At 36.9% G+C, this 24,377-nt stretch overlaps 1 protein-coding gene across 5 annotated transcripts in view; it reads left to right on the top strand.

The window, feature by feature from the left end:
• Positions 1 to 24,377, top strand: part of DOP1A (DOP1 leucine zipper like protein A) — a 67,974-nt gene that overhangs the window by 39,936 nt on the left and 3,661 nt on the right. For 4 of the 5 annotated variants that reach the window (XM_065681353.1, XM_065681357.1, XM_065681354.1 and 1 more), the window contains 22 exons: positions 354 to 628; positions 1,217 to 1,369; positions 5,260 to 5,360; positions 6,630 to 6,889; positions 7,585 to 9,592; positions 9,704 to 9,815; positions 10,733 to 10,909; positions 12,490 to 12,615; positions 12,944 to 13,078; positions 13,552 to 13,607; positions 14,114 to 14,218; positions 14,870 to 14,936; positions 15,229 to 15,373; positions 15,620 to 15,699; positions 16,257 to 16,366; positions 16,541 to 16,690; positions 17,880 to 17,941; positions 18,771 to 18,923; positions 20,161 to 20,297; positions 21,067 to 21,122; positions 21,902 to 22,066; positions 23,526 to 23,655. In XM_065681353.1, the coding sequence (XP_065537425.1) occupies positions 354 to 628; positions 1,217 to 1,369; positions 5,260 to 5,360; positions 6,630 to 6,889; positions 7,585 to 9,592; positions 9,704 to 9,815; positions 10,733 to 10,909; positions 12,490 to 12,615; positions 12,944 to 13,078; positions 13,552 to 13,607; positions 14,114 to 14,218; positions 14,870 to 14,936; positions 15,229 to 15,373; positions 15,620 to 15,699; positions 16,257 to 16,366; positions 16,541 to 16,690; positions 17,880 to 17,941; positions 18,771 to 18,923; positions 20,161 to 20,297; positions 21,067 to 21,122; positions 21,902 to 22,066; positions 23,526 to 23,655 (4,763 nt within the window). Of the gene's footprint in view, positions 1 to 353; positions 629 to 1,216; positions 1,370 to 5,259; positions 5,361 to 6,629; positions 6,890 to 7,584; positions 9,593 to 9,703; positions 9,816 to 10,732; positions 10,910 to 12,489; positions 12,616 to 12,943; positions 13,079 to 13,551; positions 13,608 to 14,113; positions 14,219 to 14,869; positions 14,937 to 15,228; positions 15,374 to 15,619; positions 15,700 to 16,256; positions 16,367 to 16,540; positions 16,691 to 17,879; positions 17,942 to 18,770; positions 18,924 to 20,160; positions 20,298 to 21,066; positions 21,123 to 21,901; positions 22,067 to 23,525; positions 23,656 to 24,377 lie in introns of those variants that run through there. The other variant, XM_065681355.1, reaches the window with a different exon arrangement.

The following is a 24,377-nucleotide window of genomic DNA, read 5'->3' as shown; positions in this document are numbered from 1 at the left end:
CGAATTTCCTGAAGGAGGAAGGGGAATAAAACAATGTCCAGTTTTGTTTAAAACATTAAATTCTGTGGATGCATTACCATAAAATTTCTTTTTCTCTTCCTTGTTCAAATTTTCCTATTTATTTTTGGTTAGCAAATGTTTGAAGTATTGCATTCTTAATTAGGTTATCTTAAAGATAGAGATACATGAAGAATTATCTTTCTCTTGCATGCATTTTCCTAAACCCATAGAACGCGCAAGTTGAAATACAAAAGATAAAGGACAGTTGTGCATAACATTAAGGGATATAAGAATAAAAATAATCATATTTAATTTTTTTTTAATGAATGTATCATATGTGATTTTTATTTCAGACTGTGAACAAGTACAACCTCCACTGTGGCTACAGACTTTAATGAATGCTTGCAAGCAAGCAAGTGATTTCAGTGTTCAAGGTGTTACTATTTCCCTTGTGATGGACTTGGTTGGATTGACTCAATCTGTTGCTCCTGTCACTGGAGAAAATCTGAACAGTGTGGAAACTGCTCAGCCTCTTAGTCCTAACCAGGGAAGAGTGGCTGTGGTTATCAGACCTCCTCTTACTCAAGGCAATCTGAGATACATGGCTGAAAAGACAGATATCTTCAAGGTACTATGCAGTATCTAATTGCTGTTTTCTTTAGACTTCTCTTCCTGGTAAAGACTGACAGTCCTGGCCACCTTACCATTTGTGGTATGGTAAACCAAATTTTCTTGCCGAGTATTTTAGTAACAGTTGTAACCTGTGTTAGACTCGCAAGTACATAGTAAGTTTTCCCACTGCGATTGTCTTCCTGACTGCTTGGGTGAAAAACCTTGTTTGAATTAGTATTTTTAAAATATAAATGGTAAAATACAAACTCTGCATTTGTATAATTCATGAAAAGAAATTTCCAAAGGATAATCAAGCAGCAGGGCATATTACATAGTTAATTATATTTTGATGAAAATTTATTTCTGGAGATACTTGAGAATTCTGACTGAATTTTTTATGTAGTAAATTACTGCAGTGTTTCAAACTATTCCTTATGTTCATACAGCATACAAACAAAAAGTAATAGTTTTATAGATTGTCTGTTGATCATGTTATCTTCAGATGTCTCCCATCAGTGCATATTGTTCAACATTGTCTGAAACTAAAAAAGACACGATACTCATTCACTTGTGTCTCTTGCCACTTTTATTCTCACGTACACAGCATATAGCTTTAACTCTTTGGGACCAGTTGGGTGATGGAACTCCTCAGCATCACCAGAAGAGTGTGGAGCTCTTCTACCAGCTGCATAACCTCGTTCCATCTTCTAGCATTTGTGAAGATGTTATTAGCCAGCAGCTGACTCACAGAGACAAGGCAAGTTGTTCCTATGTTTACTAAAAGATACTGAAAGATGGGTTAAGGATGTAACTATATAAATATGTTTAGAAGGACTTGGTGTCTTAGAGGAGGGTATAAATAACTTCAATATTGAAATAATGTTGACTTACATTGATTCAAACATTAAATATACTGGTTATTTTTTACTTGCATGCAGAACATCAGATTTGTCCACCCTTTGACATTGCCACCTTCTTTCCTATATTCCCACTCAGAAGAAATCTTAACCTTATGTCTGTAGTAGTTGAGCCCTGTTTTCATAACATCTTGGCGTTTCACAGATCTATGAAGTGTTTGCAATCATAGTAATTTAATATGGATTTTCTAGATTCCATTCCAGTTGTCCTTACCACTTTTCTTTCCCTGTACAGCTTCATCAAATTGAAGCATGCTTTTTTTGCTGTGTCCTAACCAACTGCAGTTCAGTCCTCTGATGTGCTCTTTCCTATTTAATCTAATTCTTGCATCTTGTCTAATGATTTCTGCTTTTTCAGCATCTAGACTTTATGCTTCCTTTCCTCCACAGAACTGGGAGAAGGAGCAACAGCCAAGTTACTGTCATCACCAAGTCTCTGTTGCTTTTCTTGATAATGCAGTTGCATTCTTTCTTTAAGACAGTCATCTGTGGCTCCCTTTATCTTTCTATCATTTTGCTTTCTCTTTTCTCTCTCTCAGCTGTGATGTTCTTGCTGCCTTTCTTTTTGTGTCACCACCTTCTTTTTACAGTTTGAGATCTGTTTTCAATTCCTTTCCCTTTCTGTGAGATGCATCCTTATTAGTCTGCTGCATTTGATATTATTAATTTGCTGTTTCAGCCTTACTTTCCTTTCTCTTTTAAACCAGCAGTGAATCTAGTTGTCTGGGGGGTTTGGTGGGGTTTTTTTTTTGGTTGGTTCATTGGTGGGTTTTTTTTCTTTCTTTTTTTGTCTTTCTGACTGTGTTTATATATTACCTGATTCTGGTTCTTTTCTAAGAGTTAATGTAAATAGAAGATAAAAAAGTGACTTGTGCTATATAGTTTTGAGCTCCATGCTTTGATGTTTGCCTTGGTTAATTATTTCCAGATAAAGTGTTTCTGTGAAATTCTTTCACCATGTTGGGAAGTGGGGGAATTCCAATGACTAGATATTTTTCTATGAAGAGGCTTCTGTACAATTTTTCTTCAATCTCATGTGGCCCCTCTCTTCCCTAGTTATTTGTCCTTAGAAGGTTTGAGTTCTGTTTCCATCATGTTTGCCAGTTCTAGAGGGTAACTAGTGAAGTGGTCTACCAGTAATTGCCATTTCTCTGTTCGTGTCTTTGTGGAAAATGTGCTTGGCTGCTGTGCTCTGATTGACGTGGATCTGGGTTTGTGAGTTGCCTGTGCATTTCTCTGCAGCATGGGCTCTGAGGCTACTCTTTTCTTGAAGGTCTTTACCTTCCGTCTCTCACTCATGCCAAAAGCCATGGACTATAATTTGGCAGAACTATAATTTGGCAGGACTATAATTTGGCAGTGACCAGAGCTGCTTGTTTACCTCTCCACACAGTTTGGCTTCTTGTTATTATTTTATCACTTGTTCTGTCTCCTGTTCTGCTACCACGGGTTACAATGTTTGCACATGACCCACCTTTGTGGATTTCTGTCATTCCTTATGGCTACTCAGAGGTCTTTTATCTTACTGCTGGCTGTTTTTCAGAAGTGATCATGGTTATTCTATTGCTTGCTTCTGTTTTGCCATCAGTTTAGATAATTCAATAAAATAGTATTTTCAAAATCTTTTGAAGCTGGCAGGTCCTCAGACTGTTGACAAATGGTGTTTTTCTTAGGTCTGTGATTAATTTTATGCTAGACAAGGGAGGCTTTTCAGCATTTAGCAACAGACTTACGTAGGAGATGTTATCACTTATCAAAAGTTATGCTATGCTTCCTGATATATAAAGCACATGCTTAGCTTTTACTGTTGTTTGTAGGAGTTCTACTTTTCATAACAGGTACTTGTTTTTAGGTTTGGAGGTTTTTTTGCTTTCCCTCTGTCCCCTAGAAATTTGTTTCAGATAAGGACTGTCAATGTGACAATTGAGTTGAGGCCTTTGAAATGCTTTAAATTTTAGGTATATGAACTGTTTTTACAGCCTCAACAGAATGAACGATAGGGAATTATTTGTTTATATGCTCTACCAGCTTATGGTTGTGACTTCAGAAGCAGCTACCTTTTTGTCTTTCTACCAGACTGTAACCAGGTCAACAAAAGTGAATGTGAGCCAGTCTGTCAGTCACTGCACTTCACAGCTTGGCATGTTGATAAAACTACTGATGACTTGTAGTTTCACTTATTAGGCTGGTCTTTGAACTGCTGTGACTGTGGATATGGCACTTGCTCATATCTGCCAGCTTTACTGTGAAAACAGTAATTTCTCACATCTTCCCAGCATGGATTGCAAGGGCCTACTGTTATGTGCTGGAGAATTGGTGTTTTCACTCTTTATTCAGCAGATGTTAGTGAGTTGTTTTGTGTAACTGTATATTTTCTGTAGCAGTGGTGTGTTGTTAAGGTGTTTTTCCCTGTGAGAAGCATATTTTTAGTAAATACACGTGGTGTTTGCTTTACTTTCCAGAATGTTGCTTTTTCTTTTTTTTTTTTTCCTCCTTTCATTTATGCCTGATGTGATCTGTCTTGTGTCCTTTCTGTAAATTTCAGTTTTTCTAGCTTTTACTTAAAGCAGATATTGCTTGTATTAGCTGTCCAAAGCTACTTAAGCTGTGTGTTGTAAATTAAGTCTGGAAGTATGCCAGATTGTCACAGTGGCATTAACAGGTTATAGTTTGATCTTGTTTTGATTAGACGTAAATATACCTACTGTTCATTCCCTATAAGCACGTATTTAACAACAAACAAGTGAAAATCTTCCTCCTCTCGTCTGTGCTTATCATCTAGTAATTTAGTTTAAGTCCTGATTATATTTGAAACTAATTTTGATGTTTTATTCAGTATAACCATCCTGATTGTCTGTTTACCCCTAAAAGTGCTTAGTGGCTTCCTTGTCTTTTGGATAAAGGTGTTTTTAATATGTGTACCCATGTTTTCATATCATAGCATGGCATTTGCTATTATTTACAGCCTTGCAGGAATAACTCACTGTCTTGATCAGTCACAGTAAAGAGAGAAAGGTATAAAAATTGTTACTTTAATACTGCTTTCACATTAAATGTTCTGCATATTTTTACTAGTCATTGGAAGTGCTTTGGGCAGTAAGCATATCCTATTTGTCCAAATGAAACTCTTAAGTTCCAGAGCTAAATTTGGCATGTCAGTGATGAACTCTATCTAGATCATAGCTACTTAGAAAATTCTTGTCTCCTTCTACCCAGCCTATTTTCATTCCCTTATTTCCATGCATACTGTATTTAATCGCACCATTCCAGACACTATCTGTAAAATTTCTTTTTCTGCTTCTTCTCTCTGCCTCTGTATGCTTGAGTTTTCATATTGAAGAGCTCACATGTATTTTCCTGCTCTCTTCATTATCTCTTCTAGTGCCTTGATACAGATAGATAAACTTACTGAAAACAGAGCTGTGCAACCTCTGAGAGTAAAATAAGTATTGTTCAAGCTATATTAAGTACTTAAAACTTTCAAGTTAAACTTTGGAAATAAGGCTGCCAAGATGAAGATGGGGGAGAATCCTGTTACTAAATTGTTTGCAGAGACCTATTGTTGCCCACAACTGTTTTTAATGTTAGAAAATAGGATTTGAATTCATAGTCAACAAAATGAATTTTAAGAATTTCATTTTATCTTTTAAGCTGCTGGATGCATTTTTTTTTATCCAGTTCTTCTTAGAGGCTTTTTGTATTCTGATAGATCTTAAACTTTTGTCCACAGAAAGTAAGAATGGAAGCTCATGCAAAGTTTGCAGTGCTATGGCATCTCACCCGTGACCTTCATATTAACAAGTCGTCTTCCTTTGGCCGTACCTTTGACAGGTTGGTGATCATAAGCATGATTCAGTTAAAATAACTGCTTCAAGATCTTGAACTGCATAGCAATGGAAGTATAGAGTGTTTAGAAATCAGAGAACTACAGTGGGAACTCTGAAATCAAGGAAGGAGGACAAGAAACTCATGTTAGACAAAATTGTTTTCACAATGATGATTATGTAAGCTGAAATTCTTCTGGTAGCTGTGAAGAGTAGGACAGGAATGGTCACATGATTAATTAACCATCATTGTGGTTAAAATATTAGTGTATATTGAACATATTATGTGAGTTCTTTCTGTGATTTGGTAAAAACAAAAGCAGGAAAGAGAAGTCAACCTAGAAGTGAATTGTATGAAAATGGATATAACAGTAAACCTAAGAGCATTTACGAGCAAAATTACAAGTAAGCACTAAAACAAGGAAGTTTCCTTGTTTAACATGTGTTTTGTGTAACATGTCATTCATAGCGAGGAGAAGAGGATTTCTGGTTTATGTTCTGGTATCAGACTACCTTCTTAGAAAAAAACTGCATGATACAGATGCTGAACTTGTCTTCCTCAGCTAACACATGTGGAAAAGTGCTTATTTAAATTTCCTAATGTATTCTTTGCTGTAGGAAGCAGAGTTAAATACTGTAATTTCTTTGGTTTGATAGCGTCACTCATTGCAGACATGGTGATAAATTCTGTACATACAGCAAAGAGTGAATGAGTGTCTACTACTGGAGGCTGTAAAACAGCCAGATAAATTCAGAGTCCAATATATATTGGTTTTTCTGCAAGCCTCAGAAGAATTTTAAAGGCTAAAACTATTGAAAGAAGAAAATAATGACAGCAGGGAGTGCTGAATTGTCAAGTATATTTCTCTTCTCTGTTCTTGAAGAAAAATTTTGCATAAGTTATCTCCTCTTTTAAAAGTTTTTCTAAAACTTTTTTTAAAGTTTTATCTTTAAAACTAGCAGTTATTCGGCAACTGTGGCTTGTTTTACTAGTAGCTGTACAAATACTTGAACTGACTATACAACTGCTGCTATTAGAGCAGATGTCTTAACTGACTTTATTACTAGCTCTTTCTGGCCTTTTCTGTGTTAGGCTAGAGTAAAATATAGAATTTGAGGTTGAAAAGCTTGAATTCCAAAGAAAATACTGTATAATATAGAGAAGACACTTGAGTAGGTACCGACATGTTGAAATTTATCATATATCAGATAAAAATGGGATTATTCTGTGAGTAGCATAGAGCTTGTGCTAGGTTCATTCTTCTTTCTGTTCTAGATCTTTGTTTATCATGCTGGACAGCCTTAATAGCTTGGATGGTTCTACATGGTCAGTGGGACAAGCCTGGTTAAATCAGGTGCTTCAAAGACATGATATTGCAAGGGTTCTTGAACCTTTGCTCCTACTGCTTCTCCATCCAAAAACTCAGCGAGTTTCTGTTCAGCGAGTACAGGCTGAATGTTACTGGACTAAATCTCCCTATCACCCTGAAGAAGAAAATGAAAAACATTTTATGCAGAAGTTTAGCTGTGCTGATGGTATGTATATAAGAAGACTGTGGGAAGTTCCTTATTTAATTTCTTTGTTATTTGCATGCAGCATTAAAAATGTAGGAATTTTTGAGGGTAACTGGCAAAACAAAGTGCTGGAATAGTTACTGCTATAATATGTGCATTTGTGCATGTTTTTCTAATTAAAGTTTGGATATCCCAAACATCATTGAAAGTTTTATTATTCTCAAATTAAGACGATATGCAAGTATTTTAATGCACAACATTATCTTGGGTCTTGCTAGATTTCAGTAGATCTTAAGAATATGGCTTGAAACTTAATCATTAAATTAACTGCTTTATGAATTAGGATCTCTAATGTGGGGCAGACTGAAAACATACTGATAAGTTTGAAGGTGTTTGTATGTATTGTGTAATCTTAGTCACATCCTAACAATTCCTTTCTTATGAAAACACAATCAGATAAGATGGGAAACGGTTTCATGGGAGAACTATGTCATTTTGCTAAGGTCTACTGCTAAAGTAATCTTGCTTTCATTATGTGAATGTGTGTTGTTGCCATAACAACATTATTCTTTTTCTGCTGTGAAGTGGAAAGACACTGTTTACAATGCCTTTATAATTTGAAGTCTTATTAATAGTTTAAATTCAAATTTTTAATTCTAAATTCTGAAAACCAAAGTATTACATGTATAATTTTTTTTTTTTTGTTTATCTTTAAGCATTTTCCCATGTGCCTGTAAGCCAAGAACAACTTATTATACCCAAAGAAGGCAATGAAAAACAACTTGCTATGGATGAAATGGAGAACTTCAGCCTGACTGTCAACCCTCTGAGTGACAGGCTTTCTTTGTTAAGTACCAGCAGTGAGACCATACCAATGGTTGTGTCTGACTTTGACCTTCCTGACCATCAAGTTGAAATACTGCAGAGTTCTGACTCGGGCTGTTCCCAGTCATCTACTGGAGACAACATCAGTTATGAAGTGGAAACAGAAAGCCTGAGTGCTCAAGATAGCTCTCAGACTCTGAGGGAAGACTCGCCTGATGAAATTGTGCAACAAGTGGTTACAGATCTTATATGCAAAGTTGTAAGCGGTCTCGGAGAAGAGGTTGAACCAGTTAAACATAGCCTGCATTCTGAGGATACTTCATGTAAATTCAGTCCTTTGGATAACTCTGTGGAGGTGACAAAAAATGAAGATCAAAATATTCAAAGTAGCCAGAGTAGTTTGCTTAGTAACGACAGCTCCCAAGTGCTATCGGCCTCAACTGAGACTGGACTTGAGAGCTTAGGAGATGAAATTTCTAGAAATAACTCTTCACCCTGTATTGCAGAAAGCCAGCAGTCCCTCTCTGATCTCACTCTTTCTTCCACTGAATCAAAGTCCAGAAAGCAAAGCCACAGTAGTATCCAGTTCAGCTTTAAAGGAAAGCTACCAGAAAAAATATCAGAAAAAGAAACAATTGTAAAAGAGGCTGGTAAGCAACCAGGTGCAAAACCTAAGGTGAAAATAGCCAAAAAGAAAGATGAAGAGAAGAAGAAAGCACAATCAGAAAAGCTTAAACAAACAAACATCTTCTTTAGTGATGGCCTTGATTTAGAAAACTGGTACAGTTGCGGAGAAGGAGAAATTTCAGAAATAGAAAGTGATGTGGGGTCCCCAGGAGTGCGAAAATCTCCCAACTTTAATATCCATCCATTGTATCAACACGTGCTGCTTTATCTCCAGCTGTATGACTCTTCAAGGACATTGTATGCTTTTTCTGCAATTAAAGCAATTCTGAAAACAAATCCTTCGGCTTTTGTAAGTGCTATCTCCACTACCAGTGTCAATAACGCATACACTCCTCAGCTTTCATTGCTCCAGAATCTTCTCGCCAGGCATCGGATATCTGTTATGGGCAAGGATTTCTATAGTCACATCCCCGTTGATTCTAACCATAACTTTCGGAGTTCTATGTACATAGAAATTCTCATCTCCTTATGTTTATACTATATGCGGAGCCACTATCCAACTCACGTTAAAGTAACCTCACAAGATCTAATAGGAAACCGTAATATGCAGATGATGAGTATAGAAATTCTGACACTTCTCTTTGCTGAGTTGGCAAAAGTGATAGAAAGCTCTGCAAAGGGCTTTCCGAGTTTTATTTCAGACATGTTGTCCAAGTGCAAGGTTCAGAAGGTGATCCTGCATTGTCTGCTGTCTTCCATCTTCAGTGCACAGAAATGGCATAGCGAAAAGATGGCTGGAAAAAACATAGTGGCTGTAGAGGAAGGTTACTCTGAAGACAGCCTTATAAATTTTTCTGAAGATGAATTTGACAATGGTAGTACTCTGCAGTCCCAGCTTTTAAAAGTACTTCAGAGGCTGATTGTGCTGGAACACAGAGTAATGACTGTGCCTGAGGAAAATGAAACGGGCTTTGACTTTGTCATAACGGACTTAGAGCACATTGGTCCCCAGCAGCCGATGACTTCTCTTCAGTATTTACATTCCCAGCCAATAACCTGCCAAGGCATGTTTCTCTGCGCAGTGATACGAGCTTTACACCAGCACTGTGCCTGTAAAATGCATCCCCAGTGGATTGGCCTTATCACTTCTACGTTGCCTTACATGGGAAAAGTTCTTCAAAGGGTGGTTGTTTCAGTGACTCTTCAGCTCTGCAGGAACTTGGATAATTTAATTCAGCAGTATAAATATGAAACAGGATTATCTGATAATAGGTATGTGTATGGTATGTAGAGGTGTGTAATCTTTTTAAGCAGATTTGATTATGTTGAATTACTTTACAACCAGATTAACCTGTTCTAAAAAAAAAATAAATCTCATTTTAGGCCTCTTTGGATGGCATCAGTCACTCCCCCAGACATGGTTCTTACTTTATTAGAAGGAATCACAACAATAATTCATTACTGCCTCTTGGATCCATCAACTCAGTATCATCAGGTAAAATTATCTGGGTGTCTGTGCAGTACATGTCAAATTAAAGACAGCGGTTATATTAGCAGATATGAAGATCTGGGTGAGGGAAATACCAAATAAAGAGCTTGTCTTAGCTATAAGTATGGTTTTTTTATTGATCATACATACATCTCAGACAAACTATTTTCTACTAAACATCCTTGGATTTTTTTTTCTTGGTTGGTTTGTTGTTTGGGGTTTGGTTTGGTTTTTTTTGTTACCCTGAAATAACTACTGTCTGTCTAGCGAGCTATCTTCATTTTGTGAAACTCCCCAGACTGATGCATAACCTGTTACTTTCTGGTGGGACTGTGTTCATCTTGCAATATGTCAAAACATTCCCTTTCTGTTCCTTCTGTATATTCATGATTTGTCTTTAGTCAAGCAATATTTTTAGATCTGATATTCTTAGCATAGATTCTGTTAAGAATTTTGCCCGTATTCTGCAAGAGAATTTTTGTCCTGCTCTCTCTGCAATCTTGTATCGGCTTTTTTATTGTTGCTGTTATACCTCTTAGCCTTCCATTCATTCAAAAGTAACTGAAAAGTATTTATTATCTGGGCAAATAAATAATTTTGCCTAGTGTATTAGTTACACTTAAAATTTTGAAATTGTTTTCCAAAGGTATAGATAGATGATACAAAATTGCTGCTATAAACATGAGGCCTCACATGTTCAGAATACATTTGATATTGTACAATTGATTCAAAGGATTCTGTAACTGTTATTTTTAATAGACTCAGACCTGTATATACTGTAAAAATTATAGAAAAAATGTTTAACAAAATTGTTAGGGTTGAAAGCTTCCATGACCATTAAGTCTAAATTTGCACTATTTTATTTATGCTATTTATAGAGATATTTAATGTTTTTACTCCTCTCTCCCTTTTGAATCCAATAGCTTTTGGTTAACGTAGATCAGAAGCACTTGATTGAAGCACGAAATGGGATCCTATCTATCTTGCATATGATCATGTCTTCTGTGACTTTGCTGTGGAGCATCCTTCACCTTGCAGATTCTTCGGAGAAAACTGCTGCTGCTGCTTCCATTACCACTATTAACCTTGGATCAACAAAGGTCAGAATATCAGGGATAATATCATTTAAGTTGTTCATTAATACCTCTGTCAAACTAAATCCAATTCCATTGCCCTAAATATAAATAGAATTTTAATACCTTTGTCCTCATCTACTCATCCAATCAAAACCAAGGGGTTTGCAAATGGGTGTTGAATCTGCTTTTCAACTTGAGTATATCAGTTCAAGACAGCAGTGTCTCACCTCTTTCTTTCTATAAAGAAAATGAAATCCATCTTGGAAAAAAAAAAAGCCACTCATTAAGTGTTCAACATGTCCTATATATGAAAAAGTCCAGTTTGAATTCAGCTTGTTTGATGTAGTATCAGGATAGGTTACTTTACTTTTTCACCTTGTTGCTTTTGGGTAATACTTTTTTTAGCTGCCTTGGAGTTGCGGGATGTGGTTAAAACACATGAAACTGTGGAATTCTACAGCATTGTGTGTCTAAAGTATAAACAAGCTTTTTAAGCTTCACTACAACTAGGTTGCTTTGGCAGCTGTGCTTGGCAGGTGCATAAAGTGTATAGGCAAGCTCTGGGATCATGTATAGCAGTTTCCTCTAAGCTTAGACAATTCCTACTGAAATATCTCTGATCAAGGTAAAAATGGCTTTCAGAAAACAGATAAAGTGCATTTTTGTCTGAAGTCTTCTTATCACAGAAAATAAATCAAGACAGTGCTCAGGAAATGCATTTTCTGACCTACGTGTACCTAATCATAAGTCTCCCAGATCATCATGTTCTTTCTTTTAAGATTTCTCCACCACCCCTACTTCTTAATCTTTATCTTGCTTGCCACAAAGCAAGTCCATTACTGTTTATGGCAAGCATGAGCATCATCTTCCTTTCTTCTTCCTAATTGCCTCATGCACATTTGATAACTATTATATTTAACTTAATGATTTTCTTCTGACTGTACACAAACCCATTTCTGTCCCTTGTTGGAGGTCATAGTCCATAGCACTTATCTTTCTTTTTGTAGTTTGGGTTCTGGCAGTTTGTGGTGCATTTCCCTAAGTAAGGTGTCCAAATTGGACGTGGTATATGGTGTCTTCCCTCAGGGGAAATATTTAATGCCTTTCATGAGCATTCATAAACAGCAACACCTTTTTTCCCCTTCCTTGCAAAATTATCATGGTGAGTTTGTAATTCACTATAATCCCAAGACTTTTTTTCTGTAGCACTACTATCTAAATAGTTTCTCATCCTGAATCACTAATGTGTATCCTTACCTTTGCATACAAAGACCAAGACTTTATTGCAGTATCTTTCTTTAGGATGCTTTTTGAGTTTGTCATATTATTTTTAGTTCTGTTCCTTTCTATCAGTTGCTTCTGACTTCATTATCATTTGCAGATGTAACAAGTGTATTTTATCTTCCCTTGTCTTAGTCATGAATAACATGATTGAAGAGCATCAGATGTAAATTACGGCTTTATAAACCTTCTGAGTGAATCCTTCCATTTTTATAAAAAACTAGTGATAATTACCATCTAAGTGTGGCTTTATAGCTAGCTGTTTTGAACATAATGCTGAGATGCTTATCTAAAGGTGTATGTGTTCTTCTTCCATATTTCAGAATTTGAGGCAGCAGATTCTTGAACTTTTGGGTCCAATTTCAATGAATCATGGTGTTCACTTCATGGCTGCTATTGCATTTGTATGGAATGAAAGGAGGCAGAATAAAAATACTTCCAGGACAACGGTATGTTTATACTACTATGGACACTTCAAATAGTGGTAATACCTCCCAAGCTTTTTAGCAGCAGGAAGGAGAAAATTGAGACATGCCAGTGAAAAAATACAGAGTATGAAATATGGAGAGTAGTTATACTGTATTTCTAATTAGCAGCTCTACTGTAGGAAGCCACCAGTTAATTTTAGAATGGGATAATATTCCTGAATTCTTCAGAAAAAGAGTAAGTAATTCCAAGTCTCTAGATGATCTGTGAGTAACATTTCAATCCCATGAGGCCAGCTGCTTTAATTTTGGTCTGTGATGATAATCTGTGGCGTACATTTGATTCTTTTAGGTTATTCCTACAGCAGGTGAAGAGCAACTTCTACTGGTCGAGCTAGTTCGCTCTATCAGCGTTATGAGAACAGAGACTGTTATACAAACAGTGAAAGAAGTTTTGAAGCAGCCTCCAGCCATAGCAAAGGACAAGGTATGAAAACTATAGAGGTGCTATTGATTTATCGAATGTCCTCTTACTGACGCTTAGAACACTGGTGGTGTGGGAACTTCATTCACAAAGCTGAGCAGTACAATGAAAATTTTCACAATATCTAACAGATGGATGAACTTCTGAAGGGAAGTCGTGCCCCCTTAAGTCATTACCATTTACTGAACAATTCCAGAGTCCTGTTTACTGCTTACATTAGCAAACATGTGCTTACCATAACAGCAGGTTATTTTATTTTATTTTATTTTTTTTTTCAAAGAGGAAAAGTGGGGAAAAGAGGGAATAAAATATATTTTTATAGAGATGTCCGAATGGACACTTGTAATATCCTGTTAATGAGTCAAGTTTTGTCTTCAGACACTGCAATAACATTATAGCATTATCAGTTTTACCTTGGGAACTGAGGAGAAAAAGTCTCTTCTTCCTTTTGACACAGGTTTCCTATCTTTTTCTAGAAACATCTTTCATTGGAAGTCTGCATGTTGCAGTTTTTCTATGCCTATACTCAAAGGTAAGACAAGAAGTTAAATTATATTTCTGTCACCAAGAAACAGATGGTCAGTTCAAATATTTTACATCTTTTCATAATCCTTAGGATGAGAAATAGCCTGTGTAATATAAGCCATGAGGAAAGAATGGTTTTGAACTGTAGGTGTCATAAAGAAAAAAAAGTAATTTATTTGGTGACTTCCCTCCTTCTACATCACCTTTCTTCCCTCACCTGAAAATCCTGCAGGAAGTCTGCCCCCTGCCCAAGAAAAGCTGATCTTAAATATGCTGTAACGGATTAGTACCACTCCAACCTTGTTCTGAAAAGCATGTCTTTAGAGTACACTGTTCTTCTTCCTTTTCTTAATGACTTGATGTATGCACCTAATATTAAACAGAAAACCAAAGAATCAATATGAATGTAGATTTCACAATATCTAACAGGAGAATTGTGAGATAGAAAGAAAATGGGGAATACTTGGAGGAGATGTTGTTTTTATTGCCATTGCATCTATCTCTCTCTTTTAGGATTCCAGTGACCAGCTTAGTAGATAGCTGGGCAGCACTGCTGCTTCTGTTAAAAGATTCCATCCAGGTTGGTCTTCCAGCTCCAGGACAATTTCTCATACTCGGGTAAGTGCTCTTGATATTTGCAATTTCAAAATAAGCCTGAATGTAAATATATGAAATCATACTTTAAATTTTAATGTTTTCAAATCTCTGCCACTTATTTTTGAGTGGTAGAGCTGAGGAATGGTTACATATATTAATTTTTACAGTATAATACAATATAAGCCCCAATCTTACTTTACTGTTTATTTGAGCAATTCAGGCTCTTCAAACAATAAGCTAAAGTTTCTGATTTTTCTTTGAAAATAACTACAATGACTATTTATTAGGTATATGTAGATTTTCAGCCAACAGAAAGTGTTCATTCCCAGCATGAAAGCTGTTTGTGGATTGTTAGAAATAAAAGTAAACTGTGATTTTCTGCGTAAAGATACAAGGACCATTTTCTTTTAATTTCTGGACTTTGTCTTCCCTATTAAAGTGTCTTTAAAGTTACTTTTGTGTATAGTCTAGCAAAATATGATCTTGATAAAGTATTAGGGTATGATCAAAATTAACTTAAACTTGAAAGGATGTTTTCTAGAATATTGTTAATAGCAGTGACTGAAGGTTTAATAAATAAGTATTGTGCACATAAATATATCTAGATTTGCCCTAGGCCCTAAAGTTACTGAATAATGTATTGTGAGAAGAAAATCTGTCTACTTTTTTCAGTGTTCTTAATGAGTTCATTATGAAAAACCCAAGCCTGGAGAATAAGAAAGATCAAAGGGATCTCCAGGTAAGAAATGTGTTTTGTGTGTATCAATTTTGAAAATATTGAACAATAAATGCCTGAATGTACCAGAATTATCTGATACATCAGTTCTGTAGTCAGAAATGGCTCTTTAGTATCTTCTACTTAATACTATTTGTAATCTGTTAAAAAAGATCTCATTTTCTATGGAGTTATTAATCACTGATAATATAGAAGTGATTTGAAAGCGGTTCCATACTGCTACAAAATGGGTCAGGACAATAAATACAGTCCTTCTGCACAAAGTCTTTAAAATGCTTGTTTTTTTTCGTACCAGGACGTAACACACAAGATAGTGGATGCCATTGGGGCAATTGCTGGTTCTTCCTTGGAACAGACTACTTGGCTAAGACGAAACTTAGAGGTTAAGCCTTCCCCCAAGATTATGGTTGATGGAAACAACTTAGAATCAGATGTTGAAGGTAGTTTCATTTTCATTTTATTTTAAACAAAACATTAATTAACAGGCCAAAATGAACAAAGATGACAGCTTTGCTATATTTGAATACATTAAAAACGCTTCAGTGTTGTTCATGCATTCATGTCTTACACAGTGTGTCTGGCAAAGTCTGTACCTCTTCAAAATATATGCTACTAAAATATGGATGTAAGGTAAATATTGGCTTAAGAAAACTGACTTTGGACATTTTTTTATTATCTTCATTTAGATATGTTGTCTCCAGCAATGGAAACTTCAAACATTACTCCATCTGTTTATAGTGTCCATGCATTGACCTTACTTTCTGAGGTAAATGTCTCTTCAGATGTAATAAATACTGCCTTATAATAAACTTTTGTATTGTGAAAAGCTTTGGACTAGAAGCTTAGGGAAAAAGATGGGATGGGAAACACTGATGTGACCTGGATTCTGAGTCCTGTCATGTAACAATACATAAAACCTTGTGACTGAGCCAGTTACAAAGATTCAGTGAGATGGATGAGGTGTAAAGCGTGGCCTTTCAGATGTGTAGTATAGGAAACTTTTTTGGTAGCAACCTTTGTGTGCTCTTAGTGATATGTGTTAATTAATGTTGATAATTGCAGTCAGTCTTTAATCATTTTTATATTTGTATCTTAATCTGTAGAATGCTTTGTGCAGGAGCATATGCTTCTGTGTTTTTACCTTAGTTTTAAAAATGATGGGATCTTAATACTCTGGATTTTGTATAGTACCTGAAATATGATCACTTCTATCATAAACTTGAATATTCAAGTAAAAGATACTATTAAAAAAACAAAGCTGAATAGCTAGATAAAAAAGTAATTGGAGAGTGCATGATAACATATTTTTCTCTCCTTTTATAGGTTTTGGCTCACCTCTTGGATATGGTTTTTTACAGTGATGAAAAAGAGAGGGTTATTCCTTTGCTTGTAAATATTATGCACTATGTTGTTCCCTACCTCCGCAATCACAGGTATCCTTTACAGTTTATTGAATTGATGTAGATCTCTACAGCCAGTTGAAATTTGGTGGGTAACACTTAAGTTGAAACAGGCATGACAAGTTTTAGATATCTGTCAGTCTTTCTACAAAGCAACCATTCAAAATTGTTTCATGTTGACTTTCTTTGTTGGTTTGTTTTGTTTAGTGCTCACAATGCATCCAGCTATCGGGCCTGTGTCCAGTTGTTAAGCAGTCTCAGTGGGTATCAATATACAAGGAGAGCATGGAAAAAGGAAGCATTTGACCTTTTTATGGATTCCAGTTTCTTCCAGATGGATGCTTCGTGTGTTAACCAGTAAGATTTTCTATTTCCTGCTCATACGGATAGCTGTTACAAATTTTATGTATACCATTACACAAGAGCATGTAAAATGTAGAACAAAATTTCCCAACAGATCTTAGTTGAGAGAAATAGAAGGATGTTTTCTGTTTTAGATTACCATGTGAAATGTGAAACTTGCTTAATACATACCTAAGATGTATTTCTATGCACAAGTTATTTTTTTCACTTTGAAGATGGACCTTTTCTATGAGAAAAAATGACCGACATTTTATAGAATCACAAAATGGTTTGGGGCAGCTACAGCTTCTCTGGGCAACCTGTTCCACTGCCTCACTGCCTCACAGGGAAAGATTTTTTTCCTATTATCTAATCTAAATCTCCCCTCTTTCAATTTAAAGCCATTTCCGCTTATCCTGTTGGTACATGTCCTTGTAAAAAGTCCCTCTTAAGCTTTCTTGCAGGCCCCCTTTAGGTACTGGAAGTTGCTCTAAGGTCTCCCAGAGCCTTCTCTTCTCCAGGCTGAACAACCCAAACTCTTTCAGCCAGTGTTCATAGGAGAGATGCTCCAGCCCACTGATCATCTTTGTGGCCCTCCTCTGGACTTGCTCCAACATGTCCATGTCCTTTTAGGTTGGGGGCTCTGGGGAGCTGAATGCAGTACTGCAGGTGGGGTCTCATGAGAGCGAAGTAGAGGGGAAGAATCAACTCCTTCAACCTTCTGGTCATGCTTCTTTTGGTGCAGCCCAGTTGGCTTTCTGGGCTGTGAGTGTACGTTGCCAGCTCGTATTCACTTCTTCATTCATTAATACCCTCAGTACTCCTCCTCAAGGCTGCTCTCTATTAATTTTCTGCCCAGCCTGTATTAATGCTTGGGATTGCCCTGACCCAGGTGCAGGACATGGCACTTGGCCATGTTGAACTTGGGCCCACATCTCAAGCCTGTCAAGGTCCTTATGGTTAGCATCCATTATTTTCTTTGAGAAGGGGGTTTGAAATTGTAATTATAGTTTCAGATCAGATTGCACCAAGTAAATGGTACATATGTATTAGAAAGCTTGAATTGGAAGCCTTAGCCTGTATTAAAAGAGCAGTAATATTTGATAATAAATAATAATCATTAATAATAAATAAAAGAGCTGTAAATATTTGTTTAAATTCGTGCTTTTTTTCTTCTGATTTGTGTACAATCTTCCTCTTTTAGTTGGAGAGCAATTATGGATAATTTGATGACACATGATAAAACTACATTCAGAGATTTGATGAGTAAGTATTTATTGATGTAGTAGTGACTTTTCTTGATGGGAAACATTAGAAAAGGGAAAAATATCCTGAAAATATTTGTTCAACATTAATTTCAATCTGTTTGTTCAGTGTTTTTCATGTTTTCTTCAACTACTTGTTTCTGGAGATCCATAAAAAAGATAACTGAAAGTGAGAGAATTGGAGACCATCTTTGCACACAGTGAATTTTGCCTGTATGGCTAAGTTGACTAAGCAGACCGTGTGGGGTTACTCTTTATTGAGGTTTTATTTGATTGCCTGTTTAAAGATCTGACACTAACTCTGCTTAAGGAAAAATTGATTCTGTACATTCTAAACATCCGAGTACCTGTACCTGCAGAATGTGTTTTTAAAAACAAAAAAAAAAAAGTGTAAACTGTCTCCAAAAAGTCTTTAAACCCAGGCACTATTGTGTATACTTACAAAATTTAGAATAATTTGAGTTGGAAGGGACCTTCAAAGGTCATCTAGTCCAACCCCCCTGCAATGAGCAGGAACATCTTCGACTAGATCAGGTTGCCCAGAACCACATCCAGCCTGGTCTTGAATGTCTCCAGGGATGGTGAATCCACCACCTCTCTGGCCAACCTGCTCCAGTATTTTACCACAAGAGTTTTGTTCCTCCCATCCAACCTGAATCAACATGTTTTAAACCACTGTGGTTAAAAATACAAATTGCAGAACATACAACATCTTAATATCTGCTTTTGAGCTGCATTAATGCAAAGGAAGTAAGAGCTATTTGTGCCGTAGAGTGAAACAGAAGGGAAATTTTGAAGTTTATCTCTACACTATGTGTTTTCTCTTTCAGCACGAGTGGCTGTGGCTCAGAGCAGTTCACTCAATCTGTTTGCTAATCGAGAAGCAGAGCTGGAACAGCGTGCTATGCTCCTGAAGAGGCTGGCTTTTGCAATTTTTAGTAGTGAGATAGACCAATACCAGAAATACCTTCCAGACATACAAGGTCAGTAAAAATACATCATTTAGTGGACTTCTGAACTCTGTTGTGAACTGGGGAATATTTGTATGGCAGGGTAACAGCAGGTAATTTTGTCCCCTGGTATATCAGTGTGCAGTATTGTTCCCATTGCTGGATGCAAAGTTTCTGCATGTTTTGGTTAGAATGTTCTCAGTCTTAGATGATTAGCAACTACAGAGGTTTTGTTATTGCCAGTTGATTTTTATCCAGGTTATTTCACTGATCTGTCAGTTGATCAATATGCTTGGGTACCTGCAACATGTGTTTTGACATGAGTGTCCAATGTATAAACACCTACCAACTAGGGATAAATGGAAGGGCTGAACTTGAAGTTTTGAATTCTTGACTTCCCTGTCTCATAGTTTTATTTTCCTTTTTTGCTGTTCCGTTTATCTGTCCTGATTATCACTGAAGAATACCACTTCAAGTGGCCTTTTACTTTAAGAGATTGGGAATTGGAGCTGTTTGGTTTTATTCCAAGATGATGCAAATATTTGCAGCAGCAGCAGCTTCTAGCTATATTATCTTTTAGTGCTACCAATGCGGACACTTTAGTCTTTTCCTCCATATGGAAAGTCAGTTGCATCATCTTTCTTGTTTCATTTGTTCTTGGATTTATTCTTTGGAGTTTTATGGTTTTCCCTCAGTTAAGTCAGTAGCTGAGTTTACTATATTCAAGATATCGGGTGGTTTTACTGGTCTGAACTGCAAAGTGCATCTGTTGGTTTGGCTGAAATATTTCCTTATGTATCTGCCTCTGCATGTGTTGAATGTTTAGAGGTGAGGTGGTTATGATTAAATAAGAGCAGCATATTGTCCCTCTGTAATACCCACTGTACTATGATGATGCAGCCCTTTAATAGTAAGAATATATCCTCAGTCTTCAGGCTGTTGTCAGATTGTTTGGAATTCGTTAACTCCACTTTTTGTAATGAGTGAAAATCTGTAAGATGAGCAAAACTCCCAGATGTCTCATTGCGTTTATTTGGAGAACTTTAATCAAAATGTGCAACTGCAGTGCTTTGAGGTTTCTTGCTTTTGTTCGCTGCTTGGTGAAAATGGTTATTTTTTATGTTGACAGAATAAAGCTGTAGCAAAGTACTGAAACAGTAACATGGCAGATACTTAAAATAATGTAAAAATGGAGAATAAATGAGGGAAGGAGAAAATGTGAGTTGGAATTACTCTGAACTGAGGAAAACTTCTTGGCTTTTTGTTTCAGAAAGGCTGGTAGAAAGTCTCCGTTTGCCACAGGTGCCCACCCTTCATTCCCAAGTGTTCCTGTTTTTCAGAGTATTGCTTTTGCGAATGTCTCCACAGCACCTTACTTCGCTTTGGCCAACTATGATCACTGAACTGGTGAGCTGCAGTTAGCACTCATGATTTGGAGAACTGGTGCAAATTTGAGACATAATCTTATTTTTCCTCAACATTTTTAAGGAAATCTCTTCTAGATATTGTGCGTGTAAATGTACAATGGACACAAGTTGAAAGCTGCCTTATTTTCATAGTTCCTAATGTCTGTTTTTTGCAATGAAATCTGTTGGCTTGTGCTATTTAAGCATTTATTCAAATGTCTCCTGAATTAAATTTGCATTTGCACTCATTGTTTCCTGCTCATTCCTACTTCAATTTCTGCCTACATATGTGTGCCTTCTTCACCATTCACACTCATGATCCGTTCAGTTTTCCACTTTTCTATTTGCCTGATCATTCAGCTTATTTTCTCCAGCAATGAGGATGAGAACCCAGATAAAGGAGGAGTCAGAATCCATGTTGTATTGGCATTTGATGGTCATTCAGATCACATTGTGGCTGAAATTTTGTAACTAGATTTATACAAGGCTCAACTCAACTTTTTCCAAGTAGTGGAGAGGAAAAGTCTCCAAGAGTTTTCTTAGTCATAAAAGAGCCAGTTTCTTATGTTCCTTGTGCTACTCAGATTATATGTAGGATGTGAAAGAGCTTTAGGGTGCAGTGTCTACTAAGGGGGTTATTTCATCATCTGGGAATGGAAATAAAGCTCCAAGCAGTTCCTCTAAGGTTTGTTACTCAGACATCCCTGCAGAATTTTCATGAGTCACAGTCCATAAAAAAATGGTATTAAAATGTAGCATTTGATCTTTAGGTACAAGTGTTTTTACTGATGGAACAGGAGCTCACTGCTGATGAAGACATTTCCAGGTAAACTTACAAACTTCCCACTTGTTTAACTTGATAACAGTCTGCTGGCATGCTGATGGGCAGGTATGATGGGTCATCCTTTAGTATAATTTGCCTTAGAATTGGCAAGCTCAAATAAGAAAGACAAAGGGTAGTTCAGTCTGGCTGCAGTACCAGAGACATACTGTTCAGGACAAAACAAAGAAATTCCACTGTCAGATTGCTCATAAATCATAAAGATATATTGTCCAGTACAGGTATGTTAGTTCTTACAGTGTCTTCCTGGCTAAAATGACACTGCTTCTGCAATTAGCATATGCATGGTATGAATTCATAGCTTTTCTGTATCATACACTTATTTAGAATGAGACTGATGCACTTTTTCCTTTGTCTAAATAAAAATGTGGTTTCTTCTAGTGTTAGACATGAAGATGAGGTAGATAATTTTTCTTGGTTTATTGTCCATTTCTATCCGATCTACCTTCTGCACAGTAAGATCCAATTTCAGCCAATGCTAGCAGTAGAATCAGACTTCTCAAAAGGACAGGAGGGGTTATTTGCCCAAGTGTTATTCCTCATTTTTTTTCCCTAGATTCTCTTTGTTCTTTTGAAGATTTTTTTCTCTAAAACAAAGTCATATCAACATGACTGTCAATTTTAAAGTTCTGCTTTGATTTATGGATTCAGGATTAAGTTGGTAAATAAAGGGTTGGGTGTTCATAGAGGCAAGTAAGAAAGATGAAGTTCCTGTAATGGCAGAAGGCTCTTGTGACTCATCAGCCTGCTATCATTCATTTTAGAACTTCTGGTCCATCTGTTGCTGGTCTGGAGACGACGTACACAGGTGGCAATGGTTTCTCCACGTCCTACAACAGTCAGAGATGGCTGAACCTGTACTTATCCGCTTGCAAATTTCTGGACTTGGCCCTGGCTTTACCATCTGAAAACCTGCCTCAGTTTCAGATGTAAGTAGAAGACACTGTCATTTAAGTTCTTAGATGTTTCTCCATGCCTCTTGGTAAAATTCTAGTATATAAAAAGTCTTCCTATTTCTTTTCTTTTTCTGGCCTTCACCCAGGCCAGCCCACAGATTGCTTCCTCCCATTGTCAAAGTGGCCCTCAGAGCAAATGATGCTACCCACCAAATGAGTTCAAGCTGGTTTGATTTAGCATGTGGCAAGAGATCCTCCACACCTGCTAGCTAATCAGTAATAGTGATTTATTCAAGTATCTTATTTTTCAAGTATTTAGTTGCAGTAATGCGTAAGAACTCAAAATACACCCACAGGTCTCAGTGACTAATGCATGAGATCAGAGGACTGTATGTCATCTCAGCATGACTCACTTAAATTACTCCTACATGATCTGTCTGAAAGATGTTGCAACAAACCTGCTTGTGAAGGGGACCCCATAGGTTTTCCCTTGGTCAGTCATGTTTATGTGTGCCCACTGCTTCCTCAGTGCCTCTGAAATCCTGTTCTGTTGGGGGAAAAAAAAAAGGTGTAAAACAATTGTCATTTGCTGAAGACCAGGGAAATGAGAGACCACCAAGGACAAAAGAAGGTGGCTTGTCTGCTTGTTTTCACTGCAGCGGTGACCATGTGAGAGCTGCTGCCCTGGCACAGCTTGGTGCGCTTTTGGTCACCTCTGATTATGTTGTTACTTAAGAGATGCCCCTGTGCACTAGAGCGGGGAAGGATTTGCATGCACTGTATCTGTTAGTGCTCTGTATTATTTCTAAATCTAAAGCTAATCTTAAGGGTTCCTTGATTTATTTTATTTTCTGGGGATTTGGCTCATAATTCCTGTTCAGTTCTCCAAGTTGTCCTAATCCCCATTATTAGCCAACCTAATTTTATTTAGGTCATTACTGTGGATTGCTGCCTTGAAGGGCATGGGAGTGGATGAAATGGTGCATTTGGTCTTGTTGGCCTATGAATAGGTAAAATAAATGAGTTTCTATTAGCAACAAAGTATATTGAGAAAGTTTTTTTTGTGTTACATAACCATTGCAAATACACAGCAAAACGTTCTATGTAACTTACATCCTTTATAATTTAGAATTGCCCTCTTTCTCCTGCACACAATGAAGACGTGAATATTACTTGTTTTGGCTTCGCTGCCTTGTCTTACTCATAATATCTTTAAATACTTCAAAGAAACTCTAAAGGAAATCAACAGTGCTACAGTCTTGGCCATTTCACCTCCCGCTTTTCAGAATGTGCCTCTCCTATTCTTTCTTGTCTGATTTTCTTGTGGGGATGGGTTTTGCTCATGTGTGTGTCTTTCCTCTGCACCTTCCCCTCCCACCCCCCCGCTCCAGCCTTTGATACTTAACTACATTTCCTCATCCACTCATATTTTTTGATCTAGAAGAAAAAGCTGCATGTTCAGTAAGGACAGTGTCTGCTTGTGTTATGACAGGTATCGTTGGGCTTTTATTCCGGAAGCGTCAGATGATTCAGGCTTGGAAGTACGAAGACAGGGAACACATCAGAGGGAATTCAAACCATATGTGGTGCGTCTAGCAAAACTGCTGCGCAAAAAGGCAAAGGTATGTTGCTTTCTTCCAGTTCTGCTTTTCATTGAAAACTTTCATGTACAGTAACTTACAGCACTCCTTCGGTTTGGATATTTTCTTAAATGATGAAGAATGGAAAAGAGTTTATCTGATGTGAGAGATTCCCACTGGAGTAATCCCAAGTCAGCATCAGGGAAAAATCACACAGAATCATAGAATCAGCTAGGTTGGAAAAGACCTTTAAGATCATGAAATCCAACCATTGCCTCAGGACTGCCAAGTGCATAAGCCAAAAAACCCCAAACCAACCAACCAAAAGACCCCAAACCTTTTATGGTCAAATAAAACACTATGGTCAGTGGCTTTGGAGTTGCCAATTCAAAGTATTATTAGTGTTATTTGAGAAAAAAGTAAAATATGCTTCACTGTCTAATACGTGTAACACAAAATCACTTTCAGGTAGCCAGTCATATATGTAGGTACTAGCATAACAACCTTTAAAAGTAGAAAAGCAGTTTTGTTAATAATAATCACATTTAAACGTTCAGAAAACTTGCATTCCTAAACATAACAGAACCAAGAATTTTGAGACTCTGCAGGGCCAGGGAGGGCTGTGTTTCTTCTCTGAAGCAGTCGTGATGAAGTGAAGGCAGAGAGCAGTAGAAATGGTTCTGGGGGAATCTTGGCTGCAGTCTCTAGGGTGGGAGTGGAATTTTAGTTGTCATTATGTTGGTGCATGAGGTATTTTAAACCCT

Source organism: Lathamus discolor, chromosome 5 (genome assembly GCF_037157495.1).
Source record: "Lathamus discolor isolate bLatDis1 chromosome 5, bLatDis1.hap1, whole genome shotgun sequence".
In the NCBI taxonomy this organism is placed as follows: domain Eukaryota; kingdom Metazoa; phylum Chordata; class Aves; order Psittaciformes; family Psittacidae; genus Lathamus; species Lathamus discolor.
The sequence above is the reverse complement of the archived record's forward strand: the minus strand, read 5'-3'. Positions and strand labels throughout refer to the sequence as shown.